The sequence below is a fragment of the Penicillium robsamsonii genome (assembly GCF_028829455.1).
Source record: "Penicillium robsamsonii strain IBT 29466 chromosome Unknown utg000003l_segment0_segment0, whole genome shotgun sequence".
Taxonomy (NCBI): Eukaryota; Fungi; Ascomycota; class Eurotiomycetes; order Eurotiales; family Aspergillaceae; genus Penicillium; species Penicillium robsamsonii.
In genome coordinates, this window is record NW_026643221.1 from 5637705 (window position 1) to 5661687 (window position 23983).

General features: G+C 48.6%; 8 protein-coding genes across 8 annotated transcripts; 4 read left to right on the forward strand and 4 right to left on the reverse strand.

Moving 5' to 3' along the window:
• Nucleotides 1–1384: 1384 nt before the first annotated feature.
• N7447_006874 (SGNH/GDSL hydrolase family protein) lies at nt 1385–3172 on the forward strand (the record flags this gene model as incomplete). Its single annotated transcript, XM_057231136.1, has 10 exons — nt 1385–1583; nt 1669–1675; nt 1723–1759; nt 1816–1868; nt 1916–2040; nt 2162–2249; nt 2302–2395; nt 2461–2520; nt 2576–2812; nt 2873–3172. The coding sequence occupies 10 exons, from the start codon at nt 1385–1387 to the stop codon at nt 3170–3172; spliced, it is 1200 nt and encodes a 399-aa protein (XP_057086226.1).
• Nucleotides 3173–4114: 942 nt separating this feature from the next.
• Nucleotides 4115–6771, reverse strand: N7447_006875 (uncharacterized protein; the record flags this gene model as incomplete). The annotated part of the gene is made up of 4 exons (XM_057231137.1): nt 4115–5519; nt 5571–6286; nt 6349–6460; nt 6584–6771. 4 exons carry the CDS (start codon nt 6769–6771, stop codon nt 4115–4117), a joined length of 2421 nt encoding a protein of 806 aa, XP_057086227.1.
• Nucleotides 6772–7778: 1007 nt separating this feature from the next.
• N7447_006876 (uncharacterized protein) lies at nt 7779–9503 on the forward strand (the record flags this gene model as incomplete). Its single annotated transcript, XM_057231138.1, has 3 exons — nt 7779–7863; nt 7914–8439; nt 8501–9503. The coding sequence occupies 3 exons, from the start codon at nt 7779–7781 to the stop codon at nt 9501–9503; spliced, it is 1614 nt and encodes a 537-aa protein (XP_057086228.1).
• Nucleotides 9504–9731: 228 nt separating this feature from the next.
• Nucleotides 9732–10351, reverse strand: N7447_006877 (Transcription factor; the record flags this gene model as incomplete). Its single annotated transcript, XM_057231139.1, has 2 exons — nt 9732–9991; nt 10042–10351. The coding sequence occupies 2 exons, from the start codon at nt 10349–10351 to the stop codon at nt 9732–9734; spliced, it is 570 nt and encodes a 189-aa protein (XP_057086229.1).
• A 3625-nt stretch (nt 10352–13976) lies between these two features.
• Nucleotides 13977–14852, forward strand: N7447_006878 (uncharacterized protein; the record flags this gene model as incomplete). The annotated part of the gene is made up of 1 exon (XM_057231140.1): nt 13977–14852. One exon carries the CDS (start codon nt 13977–13979, stop codon nt 14850–14852), a length of 876 nt encoding a protein of 291 aa, XP_057086230.1.
• A 425-nt stretch (nt 14853–15277) lies between these two features.
• On the reverse strand, nt 15278–16226 carry N7447_006879 (uncharacterized protein; the record flags this gene model as incomplete). The annotated part of the gene is made up of 2 exons (XM_057231141.1): nt 15278–15812; nt 15871–16226. The coding sequence occupies 2 exons, from the start codon at nt 16224–16226 to the stop codon at nt 15278–15280; spliced, it is 891 nt and encodes a 296-aa protein (XP_057086231.1).
• A 1179-nt stretch (nt 16227–17405) lies between these two features.
• Nucleotides 17406–18649, forward strand: N7447_006880 (Kelch repeat protein; the record flags this gene model as incomplete). Its single annotated transcript, XM_057231142.1, has 3 exons — nt 17406–17418; nt 17471–17740; nt 17817–18649. 3 exons carry the CDS (start codon nt 17406–17408, stop codon nt 18647–18649), a joined length of 1116 nt encoding a protein of 371 aa, XP_057086232.1.
• A 462-nt stretch (nt 18650–19111) lies between these two features.
• On the reverse strand, nt 19112–23437 carry bud4 (uncharacterized protein; the record flags this gene model as incomplete). The annotated part of the gene is made up of 4 exons (XM_057231143.1): nt 19112–19741; nt 19796–20493; nt 20548–23293; nt 23348–23437. The coding sequence occupies 4 exons, from the start codon at nt 23435–23437 to the stop codon at nt 19112–19114; spliced, it is 4164 nt and encodes a 1387-aa protein (XP_057086233.1).
• Nucleotides 23438–23983: the final 546 nt, after the last annotated feature.

Consider the following 23983-nt stretch of genomic DNA (forward strand, 5'->3'; position numbering starts at 1 on the left):
AGAGAAGCTGACGACGCCTAACGTGCCATTGTCAAAGTAGTATTCCAGTAAACCAATTAACAGCGAGGATGTCCCCCATGTGAACCGTGGGCTATATCCGCCTCAATTACGCCAGAGCTTGGCATTTTGAGCACGGAGTCCAGGTATCGGATTTAATTGGCCAAGGTAATCCCAGCGGCAAATCGGAAGAGATGTTTCGAATTAAGTTCCTTTTTTTTTTTTTTTGAAAAGCCAACCGCCTAGGAAAGGGATGGAATTTCATTGAAACTTGAACACCCCCTGTTTCCGCCAAATACGAAACCGAGTTTTTGATTGATGCGAATACGTTTATAGGGAGTACGTCCTATGTTGTAGGATATTGTATGGAATATATTGTAAACGTTCTCTGAAACTCGGAGTCCGTGACGATCTTGAAGATCGCCTATCCCGAACTTCCCGAATATCATGTTCGACACACCGTTTCAAGGAATGGTGACCAGGAGCAATAATTTAAAAGAGACAAAACAGATTAACATTCCGTCCCTTTTTGGAATGTACACCACGACTATTCGATTTAAGGGATTTTAAATAGACATGGTAACTCAATAAGATCGTCAGTCAATAATGCGGAGGAGACTCTTGGCTCTAGTTCCAAGTGGGAATAATTATTCAGGTCCCGTCCGTCGCCTCCTAGACTATTGAAAGAATGGGTCCTTCTAGAATTTGTAATTGGCGATAATGACACTCGACGTACACTTTTGACCACATGACAACGTAGGGCAGCGTGGACTGGTTACTTTATCCAAATCAACCTTTATATTCCGTCTAGGTTACCCAGGTCCTGCTAGAGCCAAGACTAGGAAATCGGCATATAAAGTCAAGGGGAATAACGAACGTGATGCCGAGCAAAGTGAAATCCAAGCCCTATGGGGATCTCCTTCCCGCAACTGTCATTGTCTGATCGAATGGGAATAATTCGGTGCTTGGCGACCCATAAATTTCATCCAAAAGTCAAAAAGTCCGAGCAAGTTTCCAGGGATCGGAGTTCGTTTTTCATAAGTTCCCCTGCATGGCGTATCGATATGAGCAGGGGGTCTCTACATCCCGTCAATGATACTCGGGAGATAGGTATGTTTAACATCGTACACACGTATTCTTTACCTAGCTGGGTTCTAGAACCGGTATTAACGCCTCTGTGGACCTGTACCCACTTTCTAAGAATTAAGTGTGAGAAATCAGATATGGTTCTCTAGGGCTGTCAGTGGTAATACAAGTTACAATACCTTGGCATCCAGGTGGCCAAGGTTACGCAATTTTGGTTTCCCGCCTGAATCTACCCCTTAGTCAGGAGAACTTGATGGTATCAGGAGAAGCACCTGGGTAGGAACATTGTCACTTCTTCAAAATGCGGCTTGGAACAGTTACAGCGTTTCTTTCATGGGCCTTGGTCGCCTCGGCCACCATTCTCGAGAACGGTCAAGTAAGAGAGAATGCGTATCCTGGCCAGTTACAACCAGTGACTTTGGACAATTCTTGGAGGAACTATCCAGCGGATGCTCCGGAGATATCTTACAAAGGTCGTTGGGATAGCCAGCACATTTCCTGTATGTTCCCCGTGGCGCCGGGCCTCTTCCCCATGGCTCCTCTTCCCCGGATTCCCGTCTTAACCTTAATACTAACTTTGGATAGGGTGGTCGTACGTGTTACTCTCTAGTATATAATCGCGTTTACTAATGGATTCAGTGCACCGGGAATCAAAGTCGAGTTCTCTGGGGAAAAGGTATGTACATCCCTTCCGTTCCGATCTTAAGGGTCCACATGCTCATATCATTCTAGCTTGCTGTCCATTTCGGCCCAAATACCAACACAGGTGTTCTTGTGGCTTACCGGTATGTATAAACCTTGCTGTTCATGTATTCATTCTAAACCTTGACAGGGTGGGCTCTCTCGACTGGCAATTCTCTAACATCACCGCCGACTCAACATATCAATTTGTTGGACCGTGGTCAGAGCTCAAAGATGATGATCAACCCATCGACAAAAATGTGTTTGAGATGAGAGGTATGCCTTCCATCAACCCCCGGTGGCAATCTATATACTAACTGCATTATAGTGACAAATTGGGGCATTGGATAAGTCTCTCCCAGCCATTCAATATGTGCATAACTTACCCTTCATACAGTTCAAATTGCTGGTGTAGCCGTCGCGAATGACGCCGTCATCACTAAGGCTCCGACCTTCGAAAAGAGAGTTGAGATCATCGGCGGCTCGTGAGTCTTCGCATCTTGCCAATTGTCTTCCACGCAACTAACCATTCCCAAGTCTTGCATCTGGGCAATTCGCCACCTACGAGACCGTCTCCTCGTGGTCTTTCCTCCTCGCTAACGGCTTGGGCAATGTCGAATATGGCATCACAGTCAGTTCGCTCGCTCCTTAATATTCCCGAACCCGAAGCCCCGATATGCTGACACAGTCTCACAGGCCTATCCCGGCGTATGTCTCGCGGATGAACAATGTTACAACGGTGGCTCTCGTGGTGTAGTATGCCACCCCCATCTCTACTATGAAATCCACCATCAACTAACAACACTCCCAGGGCTGGTACTGGCACCGCGCCTCAGACCCCGGCTCGCGAGCACGTGCAATCTATGACCACAGCCCTGAGAAATGGGACGTGAAAGCAGAGCAACCGGCCGATCTTGTGATCATCCAAATGGGCGGTAACGATCACCGCCACCCCAATGAAATCCCCGGCAGGGACTACTACCATGCCTATGTGGAGTTGGTAGAGGATATCCACTCTAACTGGCCTCATGCAATCATCGTTCTCATGGTATGTCTTTCTTCCATGTACAGCTTTAGCTGCATCTAACTCAAATCTAACTCTCGACAGTCTCAATGGGGAAGTTTCACCAAAGAAGGCAAGAAGTGGGTAGGTAGCACTTACTACCAGGAAGAGACCAAGCAGGTCAATGAGCACTTCAAGGACCGTGGTTTCGTCTACTATTTCCCCACAGAGGGCCTATTACAACATAACGATATTAACCCCAAGAACCATCTTACGGATGTGGGACATGTCAAGATTGCGAGTCACTTGTTGCAGTGGGTGAAGTTGGTGCTTAGGTGGAATCTTGAGCCAACTGGTGAAGTCCAATCTGGAACTACTTACTGGAACGATCAGCAGGAATACTGATCGTCCGTTCTGGGGACAGAAATTGGGGTTGGATAGTTACCTGGCCTTTGTATATTTATTTCTTGGATACTTGGCACAGTGTGAATAAATTAGAACATATATACTGCCTTTTATGATATTGTACTCTTCCGCGCATTTTTAAATTTGATGTCTGAGAAGTAGGAAATGTGTCCGAGACCCGTTTGGGCGACGGTCTTACCACGCAGTGTTCTCTCCCCAACTTCACTTGTCTTCCATCACACTTCAATCCGGCAGAAAGCGAATCGTATCACCGCCAAATATAAGTTTCGACAAAAGGATACACGAGAGAAAAATGTTCGGGCGTTAGAGAAGATGGCAGAGGCTTATTTTGCGAAATCGCCTGAGCAAAAAGTAGATAAAATCGTAGAGGAAAAGGTGCAGAAGAAAAGGTTGCCGTGGAAGCAGCTCTTACAAACTAGGATGTCAATCAGATATTGCTCGAATATCCCCTTGGAAAGCCTGGAAAGGGTAAGGATGGGGTTTAGGGCTTTTTTGCAACCTGTATTTTATCTGCTGGCTGGAACATCAAAAGGTTGACCTAAATTGGGAGGATGCCTTACCCAATAGACCCGACAGGGCAACCTGAGGGGGCCCGTTACAACTATCATTATGCATCTTCACCCTGCTTTTTATAATCTTCACACCTCTCGAAACATCCGTGTATGTTGCAATAGCTTTCGGCGTCTCTCGATAGCACAAATATGCACACTTATCAATTTCGAGATGGTCACTACCAGCGCAGATACTACTGTAGCAACCAGTAAGTACATCTTCTATCTACGCCGTCACTTCCGAAGACCTAGTTCTCAATCCCGGCGAGGATGTCGGAATCAATATGTTGGCCCACTGTGATATCTCGTGCCATGAGCACAGGCTTCTCACTATTCAAGGAGAATTTCTCCTAACAAATATGCACTTGTATCATAATATAGGTTTTGCACTACCCGGGTTGTCCTCTCCATCCAGCGAAGGGAAGAGATAACGAATGAATGCTTCGTTAATTGGGTCCAAAGGGAAATGTGCATCGCCTCCAGTGTGATCTTGGGTACTCGGGGTGGATAAAAGTCCAGATGGCAAAGAATCCTGGAGGTCCAAGTCATTATTGCAATGATTTACAGCATGATCGGTAACAGGAACAGTGGATGATTGGCCTTGACCGTGATAAGGTAAGACATGCGCACTGTCCATTGTTGGATTAAGCTGTGTAGGCGATGAAAGGCCAGCGGAATTAACACAGGGATCATCAGGTTGCTTATCCGGAGATCCTGGTATGTCGCTGGCATCGTATCCCATGCTAGACACCATCCGGCGAGCTGCACTTTGACAAAGTTGCCATGCACGATATGATGCCGTGCAATGCATGGACATCATGTACAGCCATCGGATGGACTTTTTCGCTGACTGAACCAGATCGCTTTCTCGGTCTTTCATATGCACACAGCCGAATGACAGCTCCAGGATGATTATTGTTGCTGTCTGCATGATATAGTGGAGGAAACACCACCATGGGGTGAACTGATATAGATGCGCGGAATCCGGCTCGTCGGGCAGCAAATCGAGCATGTGCATGGCCGATTCCAGGGTCATGATAGCCATGTCGTGGCTAAATCCCCGCTGCTCGAGACTTTTCCGTCGTTCTTGACTCCGAGTTGGGTTATACCGACAGAGACACGGCCGACCTAGCAGGATTCTTGTGCTATAATAGTGGAATGCCAAGTTTGTCTTTGCCCAGTAGGTTTGCTGCTTTTCGTCTCTCATAGAAGTGAAGTCCAGCCCGGGTGGAAGAGTCGATAGCCACGTATCGACATTTTCCTTCAGTCGTTTAATGGTGCCCTTGATATCTTCCCATGATACTAACGCACTCCCGGCTGAATAGACGCGGTCCAGGATTTCTTGATTCAAAACTGTGAGATCACAGTAGTACAGGAAATAAAGACTCGTATTGACTGGCAGGCTCTGAAGCCAAGAGCGCCCAGCTTTTGCTTCCTCAGTCTGCTGGCAGTCAGGGTGTCGAAGGTGCGGGCTTGTCATGGCCATGTTCACGTGTTTTTCTTTCATATGCAGGTCATCAAGAAGCTCTGAATTTGCTTCTTCTGGCAAATGATCTTCGTCAAAGGGGAGGGGTAGTTGAGCGGAATACATGTTGGTCGAAATAGAGGTTGTCCGACCAGTCATCGAGCCTAGCTTATGTTCGACTGTGTAAAGACACCACCAAACTCGACATGGTACCTCCTTCGCCACGCCTGGCATTTTCAGGGAACTGCTTTTCAGGTTGATACCAAGGGTAATGGCGGACCGAATTGCTAAATCTGAGATTCTCCATGCCCTACATTTATTAGATTTATTCGGTAAGGAAAAAGGCTCAATGGACTCTCACCTATTAATCTGGTTTGTCGATAGCATGTGAAATGCGACCAGCCCCTCTACTTGCACTTGCTCAAGATCCGGATGCTGGAATAGACTATCACCGCCCATACTTAGCATTCGAGCTCGTGTTAAGTAGAAGAGATGGTCTTTGATATCCCCCCGATGTGCCTCATCACTGTTATATAAGTATTCCGTTGCAATGGCAAAGATCATGTTCAATATTGCCATCCATTTATCACCCGCGTAAGATACGTCATTGACAAAATCTTTGTATTGACTGGCAAACAGAGTTTTGTTGATGATAGGGAAATGCGGGTGAACTGCGTGCAGATAAGTTTCAAACAGATGATCTGCCACCGATTGAGGCGGCACCCAATACATTTGTACCGGTCCGGGTGCATCAATACCCAGGTCATCAATATGATAGTTGACCATGGATGGAGCGACTTTGTCGGTGGTGTAATCTTCAGGCTTAGCTTTTGGTGTTCGATCGCGACTGTTCAGTTCGGTTTCTTCCTCCACACGGCCCATCCACGTAACCTCTGAGCTCTTGCCCATATAACCAGTGGCCCGGGAGCTTTCTGTTAGATTCAGGTCTTCCTCAACTCGATCGACCGCTTCCAGTGACCCGATGGAAGAAGGGGAACCAGATCGCTTAGACCCCCCAGTCTGGTCCTGAGACGCATCTGGCATTCCATTCAATGCATGGTCTGAATTGGAGTTGTACTAGTAAATGTATTAGTCAAAGGTCAAGGTACCTGGTATCTTTAATGTGATGAACTCCTCACCTTCTGGAGTAGATGTTTAATGCGTTCGGCAGATTGGCCGTCGGCCTGATTTACTACCTCTTTCAACGTAGTCTCGTAATCCTGCACTTTTCCCTCAAGACTTCGGATTTGCCTAGCAATCGCTTTAGCTCGTGTCCCAATTTATTGCATGGAAAATAGGTATTGATATATTGGTTATTGTCGAGCAGTACTTCACATCCGGCAATGCAGATAGATGAGTTCTGGTTATTCTTACTTGATTGTTTTTTCACGCGACTTTAGCGGATAGATGCATGGAGTCTTCGCCTCTTCACATTGGCCACAACTTGGAGTTCTGCCATTACACTTTTGTTTTCGCTGATGACATGATGCACATGCCCGTGAGACTCGTTTGTTGGATGACGGTACGAAGGTAGACCGTTTCCGGGGAATTGCGACTTTCATGGCAAGTTTGGCCCTTGCATATTTAACTGGGCAAAAAGATGAAAGTATCAGGTATTTCGATGGCTCTTTGGCAAGTCATGAAAGAAATGACATCACATTGGCACATTTTCCTACGATGACGTCATATGGGAATACAATATATGTGAAGAGACAGCAATTGTATAGATATATAATTGAGTCGAAAAGATCATGAGTATTCTAGTCATGCCAAACGTAAGTTCACTACTCACGGCGGTGCGCCCTACAGAAATTTTATATGCGGTTGATAGGTGTTTTGGAGTAGGGCATATACTAAGTCCAGAAAACCATCGCTTTGGAATTGAGAAATAGTCTCATGCTTATGAGGGCATGTACATAGATTGGCGCGATGGACACAAAAACCTGCCGTAATATGGCAAGGGACATTTTGAATTCGGACTTTTGCAATTCGTTTCTGTCGAGGATGCGCTAAACTGGTTTAATCAGGACTATTAGCAATATTCTGAAGCTTACACTGTAACGATATGTTGTCGGACAGCACAACGTTGATCACCTTGACCTAGTGATTTTTCCCCGGACAACCAACCCCCGTTACCCCGGACTATCATCCCCCGTAGTCCCCACAAATACGAACAGTGCGGGGAATCCCACGCTAGAGATATGTATATATTCTCGCCAAGAATACGGTAAACCAACGATAATGGGCAGGATACGCCAGGACATTGTTGTGGGTCGTGCACTTGGCAGCTCCTTCGGGCATAGACCAAAGGTAGACTGTAAGCATATTTGGTCACCCTTTCGCTTTCGGGGCAGGCTGTAGAACCTGAGGGACCGATTAATGGCCCCTCTTAATCCCCGCATATGACATTCTGTTACTGGAAGAGACTGTCCTACACCGAGGGGGTATAAAAGCGCAAATGTGCTGCTTCAATTCTGCTGGTATACCTCAACTCCGTCGACTGCCAACATAACCTCCACAGTTTTTGATACATTCCCATAGTGTCCATATATAGATCACTACCGTTAACATGGGGTTTCTCAATCGTCTGCGGATGACAGACACTCCTAAGGAGGTCTTCAACCGCCATCTCTTTTGGTCTGTGGGAATATTCGGTGCGCATACACCTAACCCTTCCGTATTCAGCGCTAAAGAAGAGCAACAGGTGTCCTCGGAGCAGGCAGAGGAATTGACGAGGGTCTCGTTGGCGGCATGATCTCACTCAAAAGCTTCAAAAGCGAATTTCCATTAGACGCCGGCTCTGCGTCGGAGATCGCCAACCGCGAATCAAATATCACAAGTATGGTACAGCTTGGGTCAATTGGTGGCGCATTGCTAGCATTTATTTTGTGTGATCGAATCGGTCGTGTAAGAACACTCCAGGTTCTCACAGTTACATGGGCCGTCGGCTTTGTTATTGTCATTACCAGCTTTGGCAGCATCGGGCAGATTCTCGCTGGCCGCTTGATTGCCGGTATTGGCGTTGGTATGACCACGGTGGTTGGCCCGACATATTTGGCAGAAGTCGCTCCGAAGGAAATTCGGGGTATGTTGACTAACATCTTTGCCGGCGCCGTGTACCTCGGTGTTATGATTGCCTATTTTGCGAATTGGGGCTGCTCTGAGAATATCTCCGATTCTTCTCGGTCCCAGTGGGTAATTCCACAGTCTATTCACATCATATTTTCAGGGTAAGTCAGTTCCACAAGAGTTACCATATTTCTGATAGACTGACCAGATCTTTGATATCAGAATCATCTTCCTTGTGTCTTGGACCGTTCCGGAGACTCCTCGTTTTCTTTCTATGAGAGGAAAGCATGAACAAGCTCTCAAGAATCTTTGCATATTGCGTCAGCTTCCAGCCGATCATCCAAGCATCGTGTCTGAGATGCTTGAAGTTCGCTCTCAACTAGAGAGCGAACAGGAAAGCAGTTGTGGATCTTCATTCTGGGGGAAATTGAAGGAACTGGTCACGATCCCAGCGAATCGCTACCGCTTGATGCTGGGCGTGATGTCGCAACTGCTCGGGCAATGGTCCGGCGCGTCGGCGATTACCATCTATGGAGCGAGCTTTTTTGCGGCGCTTGGAAAAACTGGTCAAAGTGAAAAGCTTTTCGCCACGTGCATCCTGGGCGTTGTCAAATTTGTCTCTGCCTATATTTCTGCATTCTTCCTTATTGATTTCCTCGGCCGTCGTCGCTCCCTTTACACGGGAATCGTCTTGCAGGCCCTTACCATCTGCTACATTGCCATTTATCTGGCAAAGGTTCCTGCCTCAGCCCATGTTACCGAGGATGGTGCAAGTGCGATAACGGGCTCTGCTAAACAAGCGGGCATCGGCGCAGTCGCGGCAATCTATCTCTCTGGCTTTGGGTGGGCAATTGGCTGGAACTCGTTCCAATATCTGGTCAACGCGGAGATTTATCCCAGTCGGCTACGTGCCCTTGGCTCGTCGATTGTGATGTGTACACATTTTGCGAATCAATTCGGTAACACCAAGGCTGTTCCCAGCATGATCATCGCGATGAGCAATTACGGCTTTTTTGTATTTTGCACGGCGGTTTGCATCTTGGGTCTGCTCTGGGTTTGGTTCTTTGTTCCTGAGACTGCGGGAAGAAGTCTTGAGTCAATGGAGACATTGTTCGATTTGCCTTGGCACCAGATTGGTCGTCATGGAAAACGCCTTGCTCCTGATGGGATGGGTCACTTTGACGACAATGACAGAGAGAAAGCCACGGCAGTTCACCAGGAGTAGCCCTGACACGGAACAATCGAGGCTTTCGGGCGTGATATTTGCCTAGCCATTCAGTGCCATTGGTCGCTTGGCTTTATCGAAAAGAGAAGAATAACATAAAGTCCAGATGTCGCAAAAGATGAAGATGTTTAAGTGAAACGCGTAAAGGCGAAAAAAGATGAGCCGTGTATTCCGAGGAAACTCATTGAGAAATAAATGTTTTCTTAGGAGACACAGGAGCATGTGATCCTAACTGTTGAGTCTTCCCAGGATTCGAAACAACCGAGATTTAAGCTGTCTCGCCTGTTCATTTCCCGGATTAGCCCCCATATCCTCGATATCCTGCAGCATCTTCCCCAACCGCATAGCAGCATGACGCAAAGTCTCACGCGCCGCAATCGTCTTTTCCTGGCGATCTAGCTCCATGGCCCCAAAATATACCGGTACCTCAGTTACAACTACTGTAGGCTTTGTTTCGACAGTATCCCCGTTGCTCGGTGGGGAGTGATCTACCGTGACCCGTGAGTTGAAGTGGATCTCGGGCCGAGAGTGCACATACCGATTCCCCCGCCATCCGACTCCTTGCCCCAGCCTCCCAGTATGGACTCAACCGCCGCCTCGTACAGCGTGAGCGTCTTTACCGCAGCCTCCATCATTGCCCGCAGCATGCTTGTATCCAGATGTGTATCGGTTACAGTGCAGCCATGCAATAGTTCCCAGTGCTCGACCAAAGCTGTTCCGAGGGAGAGGACCTCATCTAGAGGGATGCGGTAGGTTTCTGTTGGAGATCTGGTCGAGAGGTCTGGAAAGCAGCCCAGGGTTTCTGTTGTCCGGGCGAGACAGTTGCAGGGCAGTTGGGGTGGCTGCATGGTTGGAGTGTTTCGAGTCAGTTGTATGTTGTCCAGTTGTCTAGAGAGTGAGGTATGTGAATTTATGAGCTATTGGATTGCACGATCTCGAAAAGTGTTGGGGGAGTTTAGGGTCTTGCGCTGGAATTACCTTGCAGGTCAAATTATTCGGGATAGATGGAATAGGGGTTATGCAAGTTCTTCCTTTTGGGAGGTCCCGACATTCCAATGTTCGGGCATTATTCCATCGAGATTTCTTCCATTATTGGCTCGGAGCGAGAACTCGTACTTTTAATGCACGCCACAACCCTTGTATCGGCAGTAATACGGGCTTAATCAACTTGGAAACTTCTATCAACTTCCGGGGGGATTGCAAGGTGTTATTTTCGGGTTTAAGTGTATTTAATTAATTCCATTTGTATCCCATTTTCATTACTCATACGAGTTCTCGGCTCTGGCAGGGCACCCTTTTCCAATTTTCTGTCCAATGTTCAAAACGTATACTCCGTATATCCTTATTTAATTTATGGGATTGGTAGACCCCTGCATGATTAATGCGGAATGGCAGAATTCTCGTACCCAATTAGGAAGGCCCTGGAACTGTAGAATATAGAGACGTTTGTCAAATATATTGCGTCTCGTCGATATATAAACAAAGGCCCGCGTCACCTACCTCCGTTTGTGCTGGCTGCAGCCACCGGAAACTTATAAATACCTGCCCAGCCCCAAATTTCTTCCTCTTCTTTTTCCTCTCCATCTTAGTGCACGGGCTTTACACGTATCAGTGAGGAGACATCCGAGATCGTGTTTTTGCTAGTTGAAAACTACCAACGTGACTAACTTCAAGCGAGCTCCTGGCATGCTTGGGAATTTTTGAAACAATGCTGCCTTGACTTTTGAGTCCTTTAGTTCGATTGATACTTGGATGGGAGACTTCGCGGTCACCCTCCAGTATCTGGAAGTCTTTTCACCACTTACTACCCATGCGGTGGCTCTTAGAAAAGAGATCCTCATTCTACAGCTCTCACTTAGACAGCTCTCATTACAGTGATAAATTTTTAAATTATGTTCTCTCTTCGCGAAAGCCGTGTACAAGATCATGGATTGATTATGGACCAAGGAAATATACATGTTGATACTAGGCTAGCTACTCCATATGTATATCGAGATGGTAGCAAAGTTGCGCCTGACTGGTGAAATACTTTCAAGCTGAAAGTTTGAATGAATTGGGCTGCTCTAACGAGGCGCAAACGCCCTCTCCAGGCTGCGGAGCACCAATTCCTCTAAACTAACGGACGACCAAGGCCTAGATGGCTTCTCCCAAGGCATCGACGTCTTCCCAGCCTCAGCCTCAGGGGAAGAGCCGACCTCACCAAGCACCCAAAGCTGCCCATACAGCCGAGACGGGCCAAACACAGTCCTCGTGCAACTTTCGGAGCCGATGAAAGAGAAAATCCACAGGGGGTACGAAGCTGACTAGAGACTGAGCAAGTCGCCACGCTACACGACGAGGAGGCTTCCGGCGACCCAGTCCCCACTGGGCTGCCCTATAGGCCTATTCCGCCAGTTCCACTCTTCCTTGTAAGGACTCCACCCGGTGGAGGTCTTCGGCAATCAGTTTCGCAGATCTTTTATAACACCTCGGGCCCGAAAAGCCTTTTCATATCGACCAACGTAACCAAAAGTTTCCAAATCCGACCCGGTAAGATCCATCTCATGGGCCATAACTTGGCCTCACCGCCAACTCTGAATATCCCCCAAAAGTAGATTGCAGCTTGCCTCCGGGACGGGACAATAATGTTTCGATCGAAGCTGTCACGGATAGAGCGCTCGAAGAGAGTAGTGGACTGCTGAGCCGATGAAGTTCTCGTTCCACCGGGGGAAACGAGACTGGAGTTTCTTGGTCATGCAGAGCGAAACATGCGCTCTCTCTCGTGGGCGGAGATCGCTGCTCGGTGAAAGATCCTCCAAAAGCAAGACGACACCTTATACAAGCAAGCTCAAAGCCGTAAGGCTGAAAGGTCGTGAAGAAAGACATCCTCCGTTTCTACCACATTTAAACAGTTGTTCATTGACCAGGCGAGTGTCCCGCTCGATTGTTATGACCACATCGATTGTTAGGGGCCTTTCCTTTGTGCCACCAGAATGTTCGAGCCAGGCGAGCGACGGAGAATGCTCAAATAGCATCCACTCTGACATGGTCCATCGGGCTCTGAGGCTGGTCGGGGGGCGCTTGTACTAAGACTACCATTTCGGTCGACTGGGTTTGTGAGCGAGCCGATTCCTCTGTCGCGATCAGAGGTATATATGCTTTGGTCGTCAGGTTATCTCCGATTTTTGGAAGGGTTTGGGGGCTTGGGGGCCGTAAAGAATTCGCTGAAACTGAAGATTCACCAAATTGGCCTGATGCGAATACGGCGGGGTGGGAGATTGAGGATGAAAGTAAACTGGTAAAATCGGGGTGACAAAGTCCAGCCGTGTCCTTGGATGCTTTAGCCACTTTTGAATGATGTCTCGTGGGCTGATGGTTGCCAGTACAATTAGCGGTGTCAGTTGAGTTCCATCACTGTTTCTGGTTGACCTGACAAGCCCCATACGGAGTCGGCTCTACGGATTCGATCATGAACAACTTTTGAAAAGTATATGGAGGGTGTTAATCCCGAGAATATCATCGTTGCCGGGTCAAGTGGGCTTGGAGATGTTTTCTCGAGCTCAGCGCTTCTTGGTGTGCGACGCTCCTACCTTGATGGTTTGCATGGCAGCTAGACCATGCGAATTGCTCTTTGGCGTGACATGTTTGTGTGCCCTCATTCTGAGCCGAAGGGTGGGAAGGACGATCAGGGCAGCATTGTTCCTATGGCGTAGTCGGGTTGAGCAAGGGCTTGGCTTGCCTCGGGCAGGACGCCCACCTCATTCTCATCAGGTCGAGCGGTCTAGCGGCACTCTCGTATCTCAATTCTCAAGGTTCGACAAGTCTCGAACGTTAAAAATATATTATGTACATAACTTTGAATAAAATATGTACAAGAGAAAGCTTGGAATGCAAGGGTCCAGACTTGATGTGGAGCAGTTCCAAGTCTCCAGGGCTTCGGGTTTGGTTCGGGGATAAGGTTTTGGCTTTTTCGGGGTGGAGACAAGAATTATGCTTAGATCTGATATCTACATACTCAGTACATGTTATGTGCATTGTATAAAGAGATCAGAGCAAGAATGATCTTGAAGTCTCAAAAATTCTCAAAATGACAATCTCTACAAACATTTAACCTGTACAAGTATTTAACCTTGGAGATTTTCAAGACTTGTCCATGCTTATTTTATGCATTCATATGAATCAGCCCAATGAGGCAATTACCGAGGTATCCAACCATTTCATCTGCCAAGTCCTTTCTATTCCCAACGACCCCACATATCATGAATAGATTGGCTCAACCGTTGTTATCGACCAATGTTATATCGCCTGCACCGGAATAACTTCCATTTCGGGTGTCAGTCACCGAAGGAGATTTTCTTTTTTTCTATTTTTTTTTTTTATAATGCTAGCATATAACAAGACAGAGCCAGCGAAAGACTTAAACCTGCACTTTGAATTAAAACTAGATCAAGGCTATATCCCCTTGAGCAGCCTAACTCACAGCACACTTTCACAATGGCTCCACAACCGCTTCCATTCCCGGGCTTCACCCCGATATCTGACCGTGTATACCTTCGCAATGGCCATGAAAAGGCCAAGCCAACCCCGGCCGACGAGCCAACAACAATCCTCATTTCCGGCTGGGGCGATGGCATGCCGAAACACGTTACCAAATACTCCGACGGCTACCATGAGCTCTACCCATCTGCGCGGATCATCGTCATTCTATCACGCACCTTCCAAGCTACCAACCAACCCGAGGAAGCCAGAATTCAGGCCATGATACCAGTCATCGACACCATTTTCCCGACGCCAACCGGCGACGGAAATGAAAAGGAACGTCTGCTCGTACACGCCATGTCAAATACAGGCGCCATCTTCGCAGCCGCTACCATTATCGCATATCAGCGTCGCCACGGCGCAGACAAGCCATTCCCCCACCCGCTCATGGTGTTGGATTCCACGCCCGGAAGTCTGCACTTCGCGTCGCAGGCTGTCAGGTGGTCGCGTGCTATGGCGGTCGGCACGGCCAAATTCTTCCCTTGGCCTTTCCTTATCACCCATGGTTTGTGGTATCTTTTCCTCTGGGCGAACTACCTGTGGGGAGTCGTGCGCGGTGTGGAGGCTTCCGGTGTGTGGGCGGACCGCATCATAAATGACAAGGCCTGTGTCACGACCGAGTCTAGCAGAGTTTACCTTTACTCCAAGGAAGATGATATTATTGGTTACAAGGATTTGGAGGAGAATGTTGCTCATGCCAAGACCTTGGGATACGCGGTTGATCTTGAGATGTTTGAGGGTTCCTCGCATGTCGGCCATATGAGACTTCATCCTGAACAATATTGGAATAAGGTTGCCAGCTCTTGGAAGCAGGCCGTGGTGGAGAAATAAGGTGGAAAGATTAGATATATATTGTATGCATTGTGTATTAATACCTTAGACCATGTTTAATAATTATATAGAGCCATTATCTCATTGTTGACAGTTTCATCGATACTCGCCAGTTTGCAGAATGATACGTACATGGTCAGATCAGCCAAGCCTTTGGGGTATTGTGGGGTGTCGATCAACCCCTGCAGCGTGGGGATAGACGTACGATCTATATCGGCACATAACTTGGTCTTAGGTTATACTTATTCATTTGCCCTCAATTGCGACTCAGATACGATTTGCAAAAGAACCGGCAAGGTATTCATAAGTAGCAATTCATCAAATAATTAAATCAACAACTCAGGATCATATCAATCTAGTTCTTCCAAAGCAATGCGAAAATGTCCAAAGACAACAACCCATCAAATCCACTCTGGAGATCCAATCTAGTCACGATCATCAGGATGGAAAACCAACGCTCGCACTTCGATACTCTCTCTTCCGGCTTCATGTTCCGTTTCCGGGTTCACAAAAGCAGTATGAGGCACACGACGAGCTCTTCCATCAAGCTTGGAATCAAAGCACTTGATAAGTGTCACCAAGTCCGGAGTCTGACCGTAGCGGTAATACCACTTGATATTAGGATCCGGCTTGACGGAGTATGTCTCGCCCTCGCGGTCCGGGTATATGAGCCCGAGGGGCACAAGGTCACTATCTGGCACCGAGTGTGCATCCGCCACAGCCAGTGGATCTTTCAGAATTGTCTTGATCGGACGCCAGACGTTGATAATCTGGTATCGGCCCTTGAGAAGCTCGGGTGCCTCGTCTGGGAGATGGAAGGGGACTCTGCTCTTGGATGCGCTATAGGATTGATCGACGTGTACGCGTTGTACAGGTCCGCGGAGCTGGGCACCGATGGACTTATCAGTTTGGGACCGGCGGACGGTATGGTCGAAGATGAAGATGCGGGAGGCACCCGTGCTGTTCGGGTTATTATTAGTCTTATTTGAAGAGATTCCGGGGGTTGGGAATTGCGTACGCGTCTTTTAGGAGCTGTTCTGTTTCCGCGTAATATGCCGTCTTGATTTTCTCGTCGTCTAGAAAGTCCTTCTCTTGGCTTTCATGATAGTAGAGTTGGAATCCATGGCTGTCGAGCTTGTAGTCAAGTTCGTGGCCGCTGATATCGTGGATGGTGGCAGCGAGAGGATACACAGGTCGGTCGTAGGTTTCCGGTCTGCCAACGTACGATGGTGCTGGGGGAGAGCCATCCTCGTTCTCTTTGAAGTAGTTAAGTATAGTCTGGACATGGTGAGGCTTTTCGGAGACGGAGACTCCGGGCTTTTCTGAAGTCAGAGAGCCATGAGAACTGGGAAGTTGGACAGCTGCAGAAGCCATGTTGAGTTAGTTAACAGAGATTAGAACAGATAATACCCAGAATTAGGGATGATAATGGATTCTTTATATACAGTATATGTTGCGGGGTGGGTGTCATTTGTCAGATTTAGCACGCAATATTCGTCTGACATGGAAAATGCTGATAAATGCACAGTTTTGGTGGTGGTAAGCAGTATTTACAATAGATGGAATCACATAATTAATGGTGCCATGCATACGCCATCTATAATCTCGCATTCAAAGCAGGGCTCTGATATATGCAGCGGTTTAGGGAGGCGATGTGGCTATTGGGGATTGTAGCTGGGATTTGGCATATTTATTGTTCTTGGATATTTCCTGTCAACTCGAGTACCCTTGTAGCTATATGTTGCAAACTAATTCTCTACGGGGAGGAACGGACGAAAGGTACGGACGAAAGATATAGTGACATTGATCCTGCGCGATTCTATCCCGTTTAGGGGACGTTCTTAATGACTGGTATCAACTCGCAACCAAATTCGGTTACGGTGGTAACTCGACTATCTGGCTTGTCTCTGGATCTGAACTAGTTTGTTCTCTGCGTACTCTCCACTCATCTTAAGTAATGGCAGCTAATCCTTGGTTTAGATAGCGCTGGTTAAGAGAGAAATATGTTGCCCTCAAGATAAATTCCAGTGCCCATTATTCTCGAGAGAATGCCGCCTTTGCGAGATGGTAGAATGTTCAACTAATTGATCAAAGTTGAGAATCTATCCATTCTGGAGGAATCGGCCAGAGATAAGCACGAACATCCTCTGCCACAAAAGACTTTCCCAGATGGCCGCACAAAATATATCGGAATGACTTCGGTATCTCCGAAAAGACCACAGGAACAATCCAAATCACCGACTTCAATTTATTACGGGAATAGGCCAAACAGAGAGTGTAATAAGGAGGTTGATCCTCTCGAAGTTCAATATGAGCTTAACCATCTTGACCATATCGGAATTTCCGGGTTGCCATAAGATTTGCCGAACCAGCCTTGGGGCTCTATTGGAGAGATATTCGTAACAATCAAGCCGTCTGTCGTGCTAGTCTGGGAACGGACTTTATACGGCAGACGATGACCGTACCATTTCCTAGTTAGCGATTACTAAGTTTCTGCACAAAAACCCCGTCAAATTTGGCCAAATCGTCGTTCAAGATAAACCCCGCGTCAACATGGCCCACCAAGGTCCTCACCTCAACAAAATCAGAGCATAGCCCCAATTATTCAAACCAATAAGACTACTTTGAATTGATAACATCCGCAGAGTCCTGGTCCAAACCCCTATATAAGATCCCTGTAGTCTCCATATCTTCCAAGAGCCGAGGCCACCCCGGTTCCATCATGGCAGCCATTCAAGCAAGATGGACCAAGATTTTCGAGTCGGAGATCCTACAGCGATCCTCGCAAGTAGTCTCCATCATTGACAGACAAGTCTACATCTTTGGCGGGGAGTTGCGGCCGCGAGAACCCAGAGACAATGACATTCACATTGTTTCACTTGGAAACCGTGAGTTTCTCTATATTATCCACAAGCAATATCAGACAACCCTGATACCAGTACACACAACTAACCTACCCCATAGCCGCAACCCTAAATACCAAACCAACCAATCAATCCCCCTCACGTCGAGTAGGAACCGCATCAACAACCCTCAATGGCAAAATGTACCTATTCTCCGGACGAGGCGGCACAGCAATGTCACCAATAGACGAAAACGGCGGAATGTGGGAGTTCGACCCTAGCACAGACAAATGGTCACTCCTAGCACCATCTTCATCAGCCCCAGCATCAATCCCAGCAGCCCGTAGCTACCACTGCACGGCCAGTGACGGCAAAGACACCGTGTTCATCCACGCAGGCTGTCCAGAGAGCGGCCGTCTATCCGATCTGTGGGCGTTCAGTGTATCCCAGAAGAAATGGACAGAACTTGCTCCGGCGCCGGATCCCCCGCGTGGTGGGACGTCTATTGCGTTTGTCCAGGGCAGACTGTACCGGATGAATGGGTTTGATGGGGAGCGGGAGCAGGGCGGTAGGGTAGATGTTTATGAACCTGGAGCCAATATGTGGAGCTCCCACTCGTTTGTTTCGGACGGTGTGACTGGTCCATCACCGCGGAGTGTGGCGGCTTTGCTTTCCGTTATTGTTTCTGGTCGTGGGTACTTGGTCACCCTGTTTGGGGAGCGGGATCCTAGTTCCTTGGGACATCAGGGGGCGGGGAAGATGTTGGGTGACGTGTGGGTGTTTGATGTTGAGACCAAGCTATGGACGAAGGTTGAGGCTCAGGGAGACGAGCGTCCTGATCCACGGGGTTGGTTTGATGGGGACGTCCTTGATACTGGTAGTATCGTGGTTCATGGAGGACTAGGAGAATCAAATACTCGGCTAGGTGACGTTTGGACTCTCGAGCTTTTCTAAGCTTTTGAAGACTTTGGGTTTTGAGAGAATCTGAGATCCTTTGAACATGAACAAAAATGAAATTTTAGTAGAATTATGGCTGAAAAGAAGAGAAATAGGAAGCAATGGAAAAAAAAAAAATCAAAAGGAAATCGTTTGTGCTATGAGGTCTTGAATCGTACAATTGCCATATTCCCCCTTCCGCTCGCAAGAAAAGATAATTTGACAAGAAAAGGAAAAGTCAGTAAGACGAGTTGCACCATACACCAACACCATGAAGGAACGTCCTGCAAAAGGAAGAACAAAAAAAAGAAATCAAGTGACTGGCATCGCAAAACGGAAAACAAAAATCAGAATAGAAATTCACTGGGAGACCTCCGAGACACAAAAAAAAAAGAGTAGTTATTGTGACAACTGGCATCATGAACAGAAGAAGTGAAGGATGATCTGTGCTTGAGAACTTACTCATGTTCAGATCATTGCTCAGAACATGAGAGAGCGGGTTTTCTGTCGACGCGCCTCAACACTACCCATCTCGGGTTGAGAGTGGGTGTGCTTGTGTCGAGGACGGGGGGATTGAGGCGCTGGCGCCCCAGATCCCGCAGAAGATGGAGGTGGTCCAACCAATGCACTGTTTCGGCTCCGAACAGGAGATGGGACCCGGGCAGGTGCTGTGGGAATCCCACTGGGTGGACGACGAGGAGCAGTGTCATTGCTGGATTTCATGCTCCGCTCGCGCTTGAGCACAAGATCAGCCCAGGGCTTGAGTGCACCATTGCCGGAGGTAGAGCCCTTTCCAACAGCTTCAGACATGACTCGAAGCCAGCCATCCTTATCTGCGGGGCTATCCGCGTAGAAGTCAATCACTTCACCATTACCAAAGCGGATACGGAATCCCTCCTCAACAAACATGTAGCCATCTTCTTCTTCGGCGAAGGCAGACTTGCGGCGAGAGCCACTCTTCGTGCTGGTCTCCTTCTGAAGCAGAGAGGATCGATCGTCAATCAGCTTGGAGGCCTTGGCTAGGTTGATTGTAGCACGAGGTTGGCGTGTTGTTTCGTGAAAGGCCGTTAACTTGGATCCTTGAAGCTTGAAGAAGCGGCGGCGCCAGTACTATTGTAGCTGATTAGTATTTTGTCGCCGACAGAAGAGTTTATAAGCACTTACTGGACAATCTCCACCCTGTTGGGAAAGGAATCCTTCCCAAGAGCGAGCTGCAACACTCTCGGCATCACGCATTTCGCGAATGCAGGCGTTCATGCTCTTCGGCATGTCGTCATCCTTGCTGCCCTTGGGCTTAGGCACAAAGAGCAGTTGGACTTCCAATTTTCCAATCTTGTATGGTGGTCTGCGCTGAGTATTGATGCTAGTCGCACTCTTCTTGCTCTTGACGCTGCTCATTTGTTCCTCAACTGCCCATTCGTTGAAGCAAGCAACATCAACAATGTGGGGACGGCCAAAGGCCTGCTGCTCGTGGTCGCTCAAAGCCACATACGCGCGACCAAAGCTACCATCACGCGCAACCAGGTTGCGAAGCCGCTCGTATACAGGGGCATTGACATCCTTGGCCTTCTGTTCCTGCGACTGCATTTGTTGCTTTATGTCAAGCTCCTTGCGTCGGCGTGGGGATGCAAACACACGGCTGAGGGCCGACGCCTTTTGACGTGATGGGGATGATGCGGGTTCTTGGGTTTGGAACTTGCTTTCGTCAATCTTCATCTGCAAGGTCAACTGGAACTCGAGGTCATTCTGGACGATGAGTTCGAATTCCTGTCCAATGGGAGCAGACTTGCCCATCTCCAACCAGGAGGTGGTAACACAATGCAATCCATTATCCAAAGTCAGTGCAAAGTATGACCGTTCACCTAAAACTGGATTAGTAACAGTAAAGTGCCTTCGGTCGTGTGATTGAGTCTTACCACGTGGGAGAGGAAGGTCACAATATTTGAGGCCTACGACCTTCACAAACAAACGGCCGCGCTCTTCGCCATCTTCGAACGATTCGGGGATCGCTGGCTCGTTCTCTTCAATGGTCGCGGGGGCTTCCTGAACATTGCTTGGTTGCCCAGGGAGAGGTGGGACTCCACCAGCACCAGGGACAGGCTTTTTCTTCGGGATACCGGTAGCAGCTTTGATACTTGCGCGGCGCGGCGAACCATTCCAAGGGACTGTGGTCCAGGTCTGCTGGCTAGGTTTGCGTGGAGAAGATCCAGCAGAGCGTGTACCGCGCGGGTCTGGGGCAGTCTGCTCGGAAGAAGGCGCGGCTTCTTCTTCGTTACGGCTGCTGGCAATGATAACTTTGGTGTTCTGTCTCATGAGATATCCTCTCTGTTTGTGGGTAGCGGGGTTAGCGGGGTGTGCACTATTTCCTAGGGTCGCGAGATCCTTTGGTGCTGTTGCCTGGTAAGGCGGCACAGAACCAGGGGGTTGGGAAAGGGCTAGGTGAAACGCAACCTTTTGGGATTCAATAACGCGATCAAACTCCTTATCCAGTCCAAAGCCGAGGCTTTCTTCCTGAATACTGAAGGGAATGTCAAGCTTCAAACAACTGCTTTGTCGTTGGGCGAGATCCGTGGGCAACGCCAACTTCGGTGGCAAGTCAGTCTGGTTATGTTCACGATCCGACGGGTTTGACTCATTGGAGATCTGCTTGGTCAATGAGGGGACAGGTGGAACGTGTTGGCCACTGATCTGACGACGGGTCGCAGCCATGGACTGCATATCTGCAGGTGTCAGCGAGGGTCGGGTCTTAAGACCAGCACCAGGAGCTCGAATGGTGGCGATAGGTTCAGGAACAGACTCGTCGGACGAGCTCTCATCATGCTCCGGCTCTGGCTCCTGGTCGTCCTCTCGGTCTCCTTGGTCTTCGTCCTCGCCATCATCGTCGATCGGATGACGAATGACAGAGTCTGGAGTAGAGGGCTCGGAATCTTGGTCTTGCTGTATCTCAGGGGTGATAGGGCGTGCAAGAGACTGACGGATAGACGCCATATCGAAGGACTGCTCTTGGGGGGCATTCGGCTGTTTGTATTCCTGGGCAACCTCTTCTGGCTGTGCAGGGCTTTTGGCGTCGGCCGGGTTTTCAGCATTAGGGGTAGTCTGCTCAGATTCCTGTTTGTGGCTGCCATGTCCAGCGTGTTCACGGTCGGCGGCTTCGGCAGCAGAGCGTAGGGAGTAAGTGCTGTCGTCGTCGTACTTGGCCCGCTGGTCACGGGACGACAAGCTGTTGTCTGACATGTTCTGATAATAATCCGTGATAGAGTAAAGATCTTCATCCCGCTCCTCCTGCTTAATTATTACACTGGAGGAGTCATCGTCATCGGTTTCCAGGGAGGGAATAGGAATATCAGGGTCATAATGGTCATAATGTTGGGGGCTGGAAGCAATTTGGGAGTCATCGGAGCTGTCATCCTCATAGTTGTCACCGTTGCGAATCCCTCGCAAGATTGAATCTCGAGAAATTCGAGGCGGAGAAAAGAAGTTCTCTTTGGCCTCGTCGTCTGCGTGTGTATCATTTTTTGTTGTGTGTTCATCTGCTCTAGGAAGCTCCAAGGGTACCTCAATGTTTTCCGTGTGGTCATCATCTGTCTCATCATCGTCTCTCTCCTGCAGCCTCATGAGACGGAGTCTCTCCTCTAGGGACATAGCGCCAGGTATATCAGACTTAGTATATGAGGCAGGAGCTGGAGGTGCAGGGAGCACACGCTGGCCTGCGCTACCTAGCTCAAAAGCAGCAGCGAGCTTACCAGCCGAGGATGGACGCGCACCTGAAATGCGATTGACCGATGGCAAAGGCGGGAGGGGACGTCGCTCGCCATTTGAGTCGAGGGATTCGACGCGTGTGTGCTGAGAAGACCCTCCTTCGCGTGAGATAGGTCGGTCGTCGGTAGTCTCCTCGTCAACGTCTTCAATAAAGGGCTCACCATCACTGTTTGTGCTGGGGCTCATAAAACGCCAGTCTTCAGGCAACACAACAGGGGTCTTCTCGATATCTTCCAGCGAGGCGTCAAAGCTATCATCACGCTCAATGGATGACTCGGCCTCGAAGCTAAGATCCTCCTCTTCCTCAGACTCGTAGCTGTTCTCTCGTGACTCAGACGCAACCGAGGAGAGATCCGGGGTTGTCATTTCATATTCATTGATTTGAGGAGGGGCGTGGTCAAATGTAACACTCTTCGCATGCCGATGCCCAGTGCTGCCATACTCGGACCAGATATCATTCTGAGGGTCAAATCCCTTGCCGTACCGGCTGCCTTTGGACAGCGAGGACTTGCTTGGCGATGTTTGGTCTTTGCTCGGGGATGACGGCCGAGAAGTCGACGTGGTATCTTCATCGAATTGAGACTTGGCAACATTCATTTGGCTGTCCCGTTGTGGTGTTCTCTCCGAGGCCAAAGGTCTCTGAGGGAAAACCACTGAAGCCGGGTCATACTCTTGGCTACCTTCGAGGAACATGCTGTGATTTTTGACCTTGGACACGCGTTTCAGATTTTCGAGCGACGGGCGCTTTGCAGGGAAATAACACCCCTCTGGATCATATGGCGCTTTATTCTCGGCTCCCTTTGAAAATGGCGATGGAGATTCGCGACCTTTCCAAAAGAGGCGTGGAGAGGCATTGCGATTCAGAGACGAGACATCGTATGCAGGCGATTCGCCATGCGGCGTCTGCTACTCCTGTTAGCATGTTTGATCACATGCAAAACGTCTTGTTGACAGTACCTTGGTAACTTGGTTCCAGCTAGGCGAATTGCGCCTCTGGGCCATGGGGCTCACTTCAGAGAGTGGCCGCTGACCAGATCCGTTGCCCATACTGACGTTGGGTTTGCTGGTGGCTCAGGATACGAAATATGCAATCGTAATAAAACACCAATATAGGATGTCTATGACGTGTCAGTGCTTGTTCATCCAGTCTTGATCGGCGGGTGGGTTCACGGCTGATGACAAACGACAAAAGGCGACACAGAGATCAGGTACCATACCTTTCTTAATAACTAGGAGGGTTGGAAATGTTTGCCAGTGAGTCCTGATGCATTCGCTGTAAATGCGTAAAAGTCGTGTCGATCGTGGTAGGAATGCTGCGTCAAAGGGTGGAGGCACCAAAACAAACCCAAGTTGGGTGTCTGGGGGGGTCAAACCAATGTAAAAACAAAATGGGCAGAGGGATAACGAAGGGATACGAATGCCGACTTGTCAAGGAAGGCTAGCAGGGAAGAGTAACAGAAACAAAGAAAGAGGTTATGAAGAAGAACAGAAACAACGGAACTTGATATGTCTCTCCCATGGATTCAAGTGGATTGTTACCCCGAGCAAGAAACTGTTGTTACGGGAGTCGTCGGGGCAACCGCGGTCTGCGAG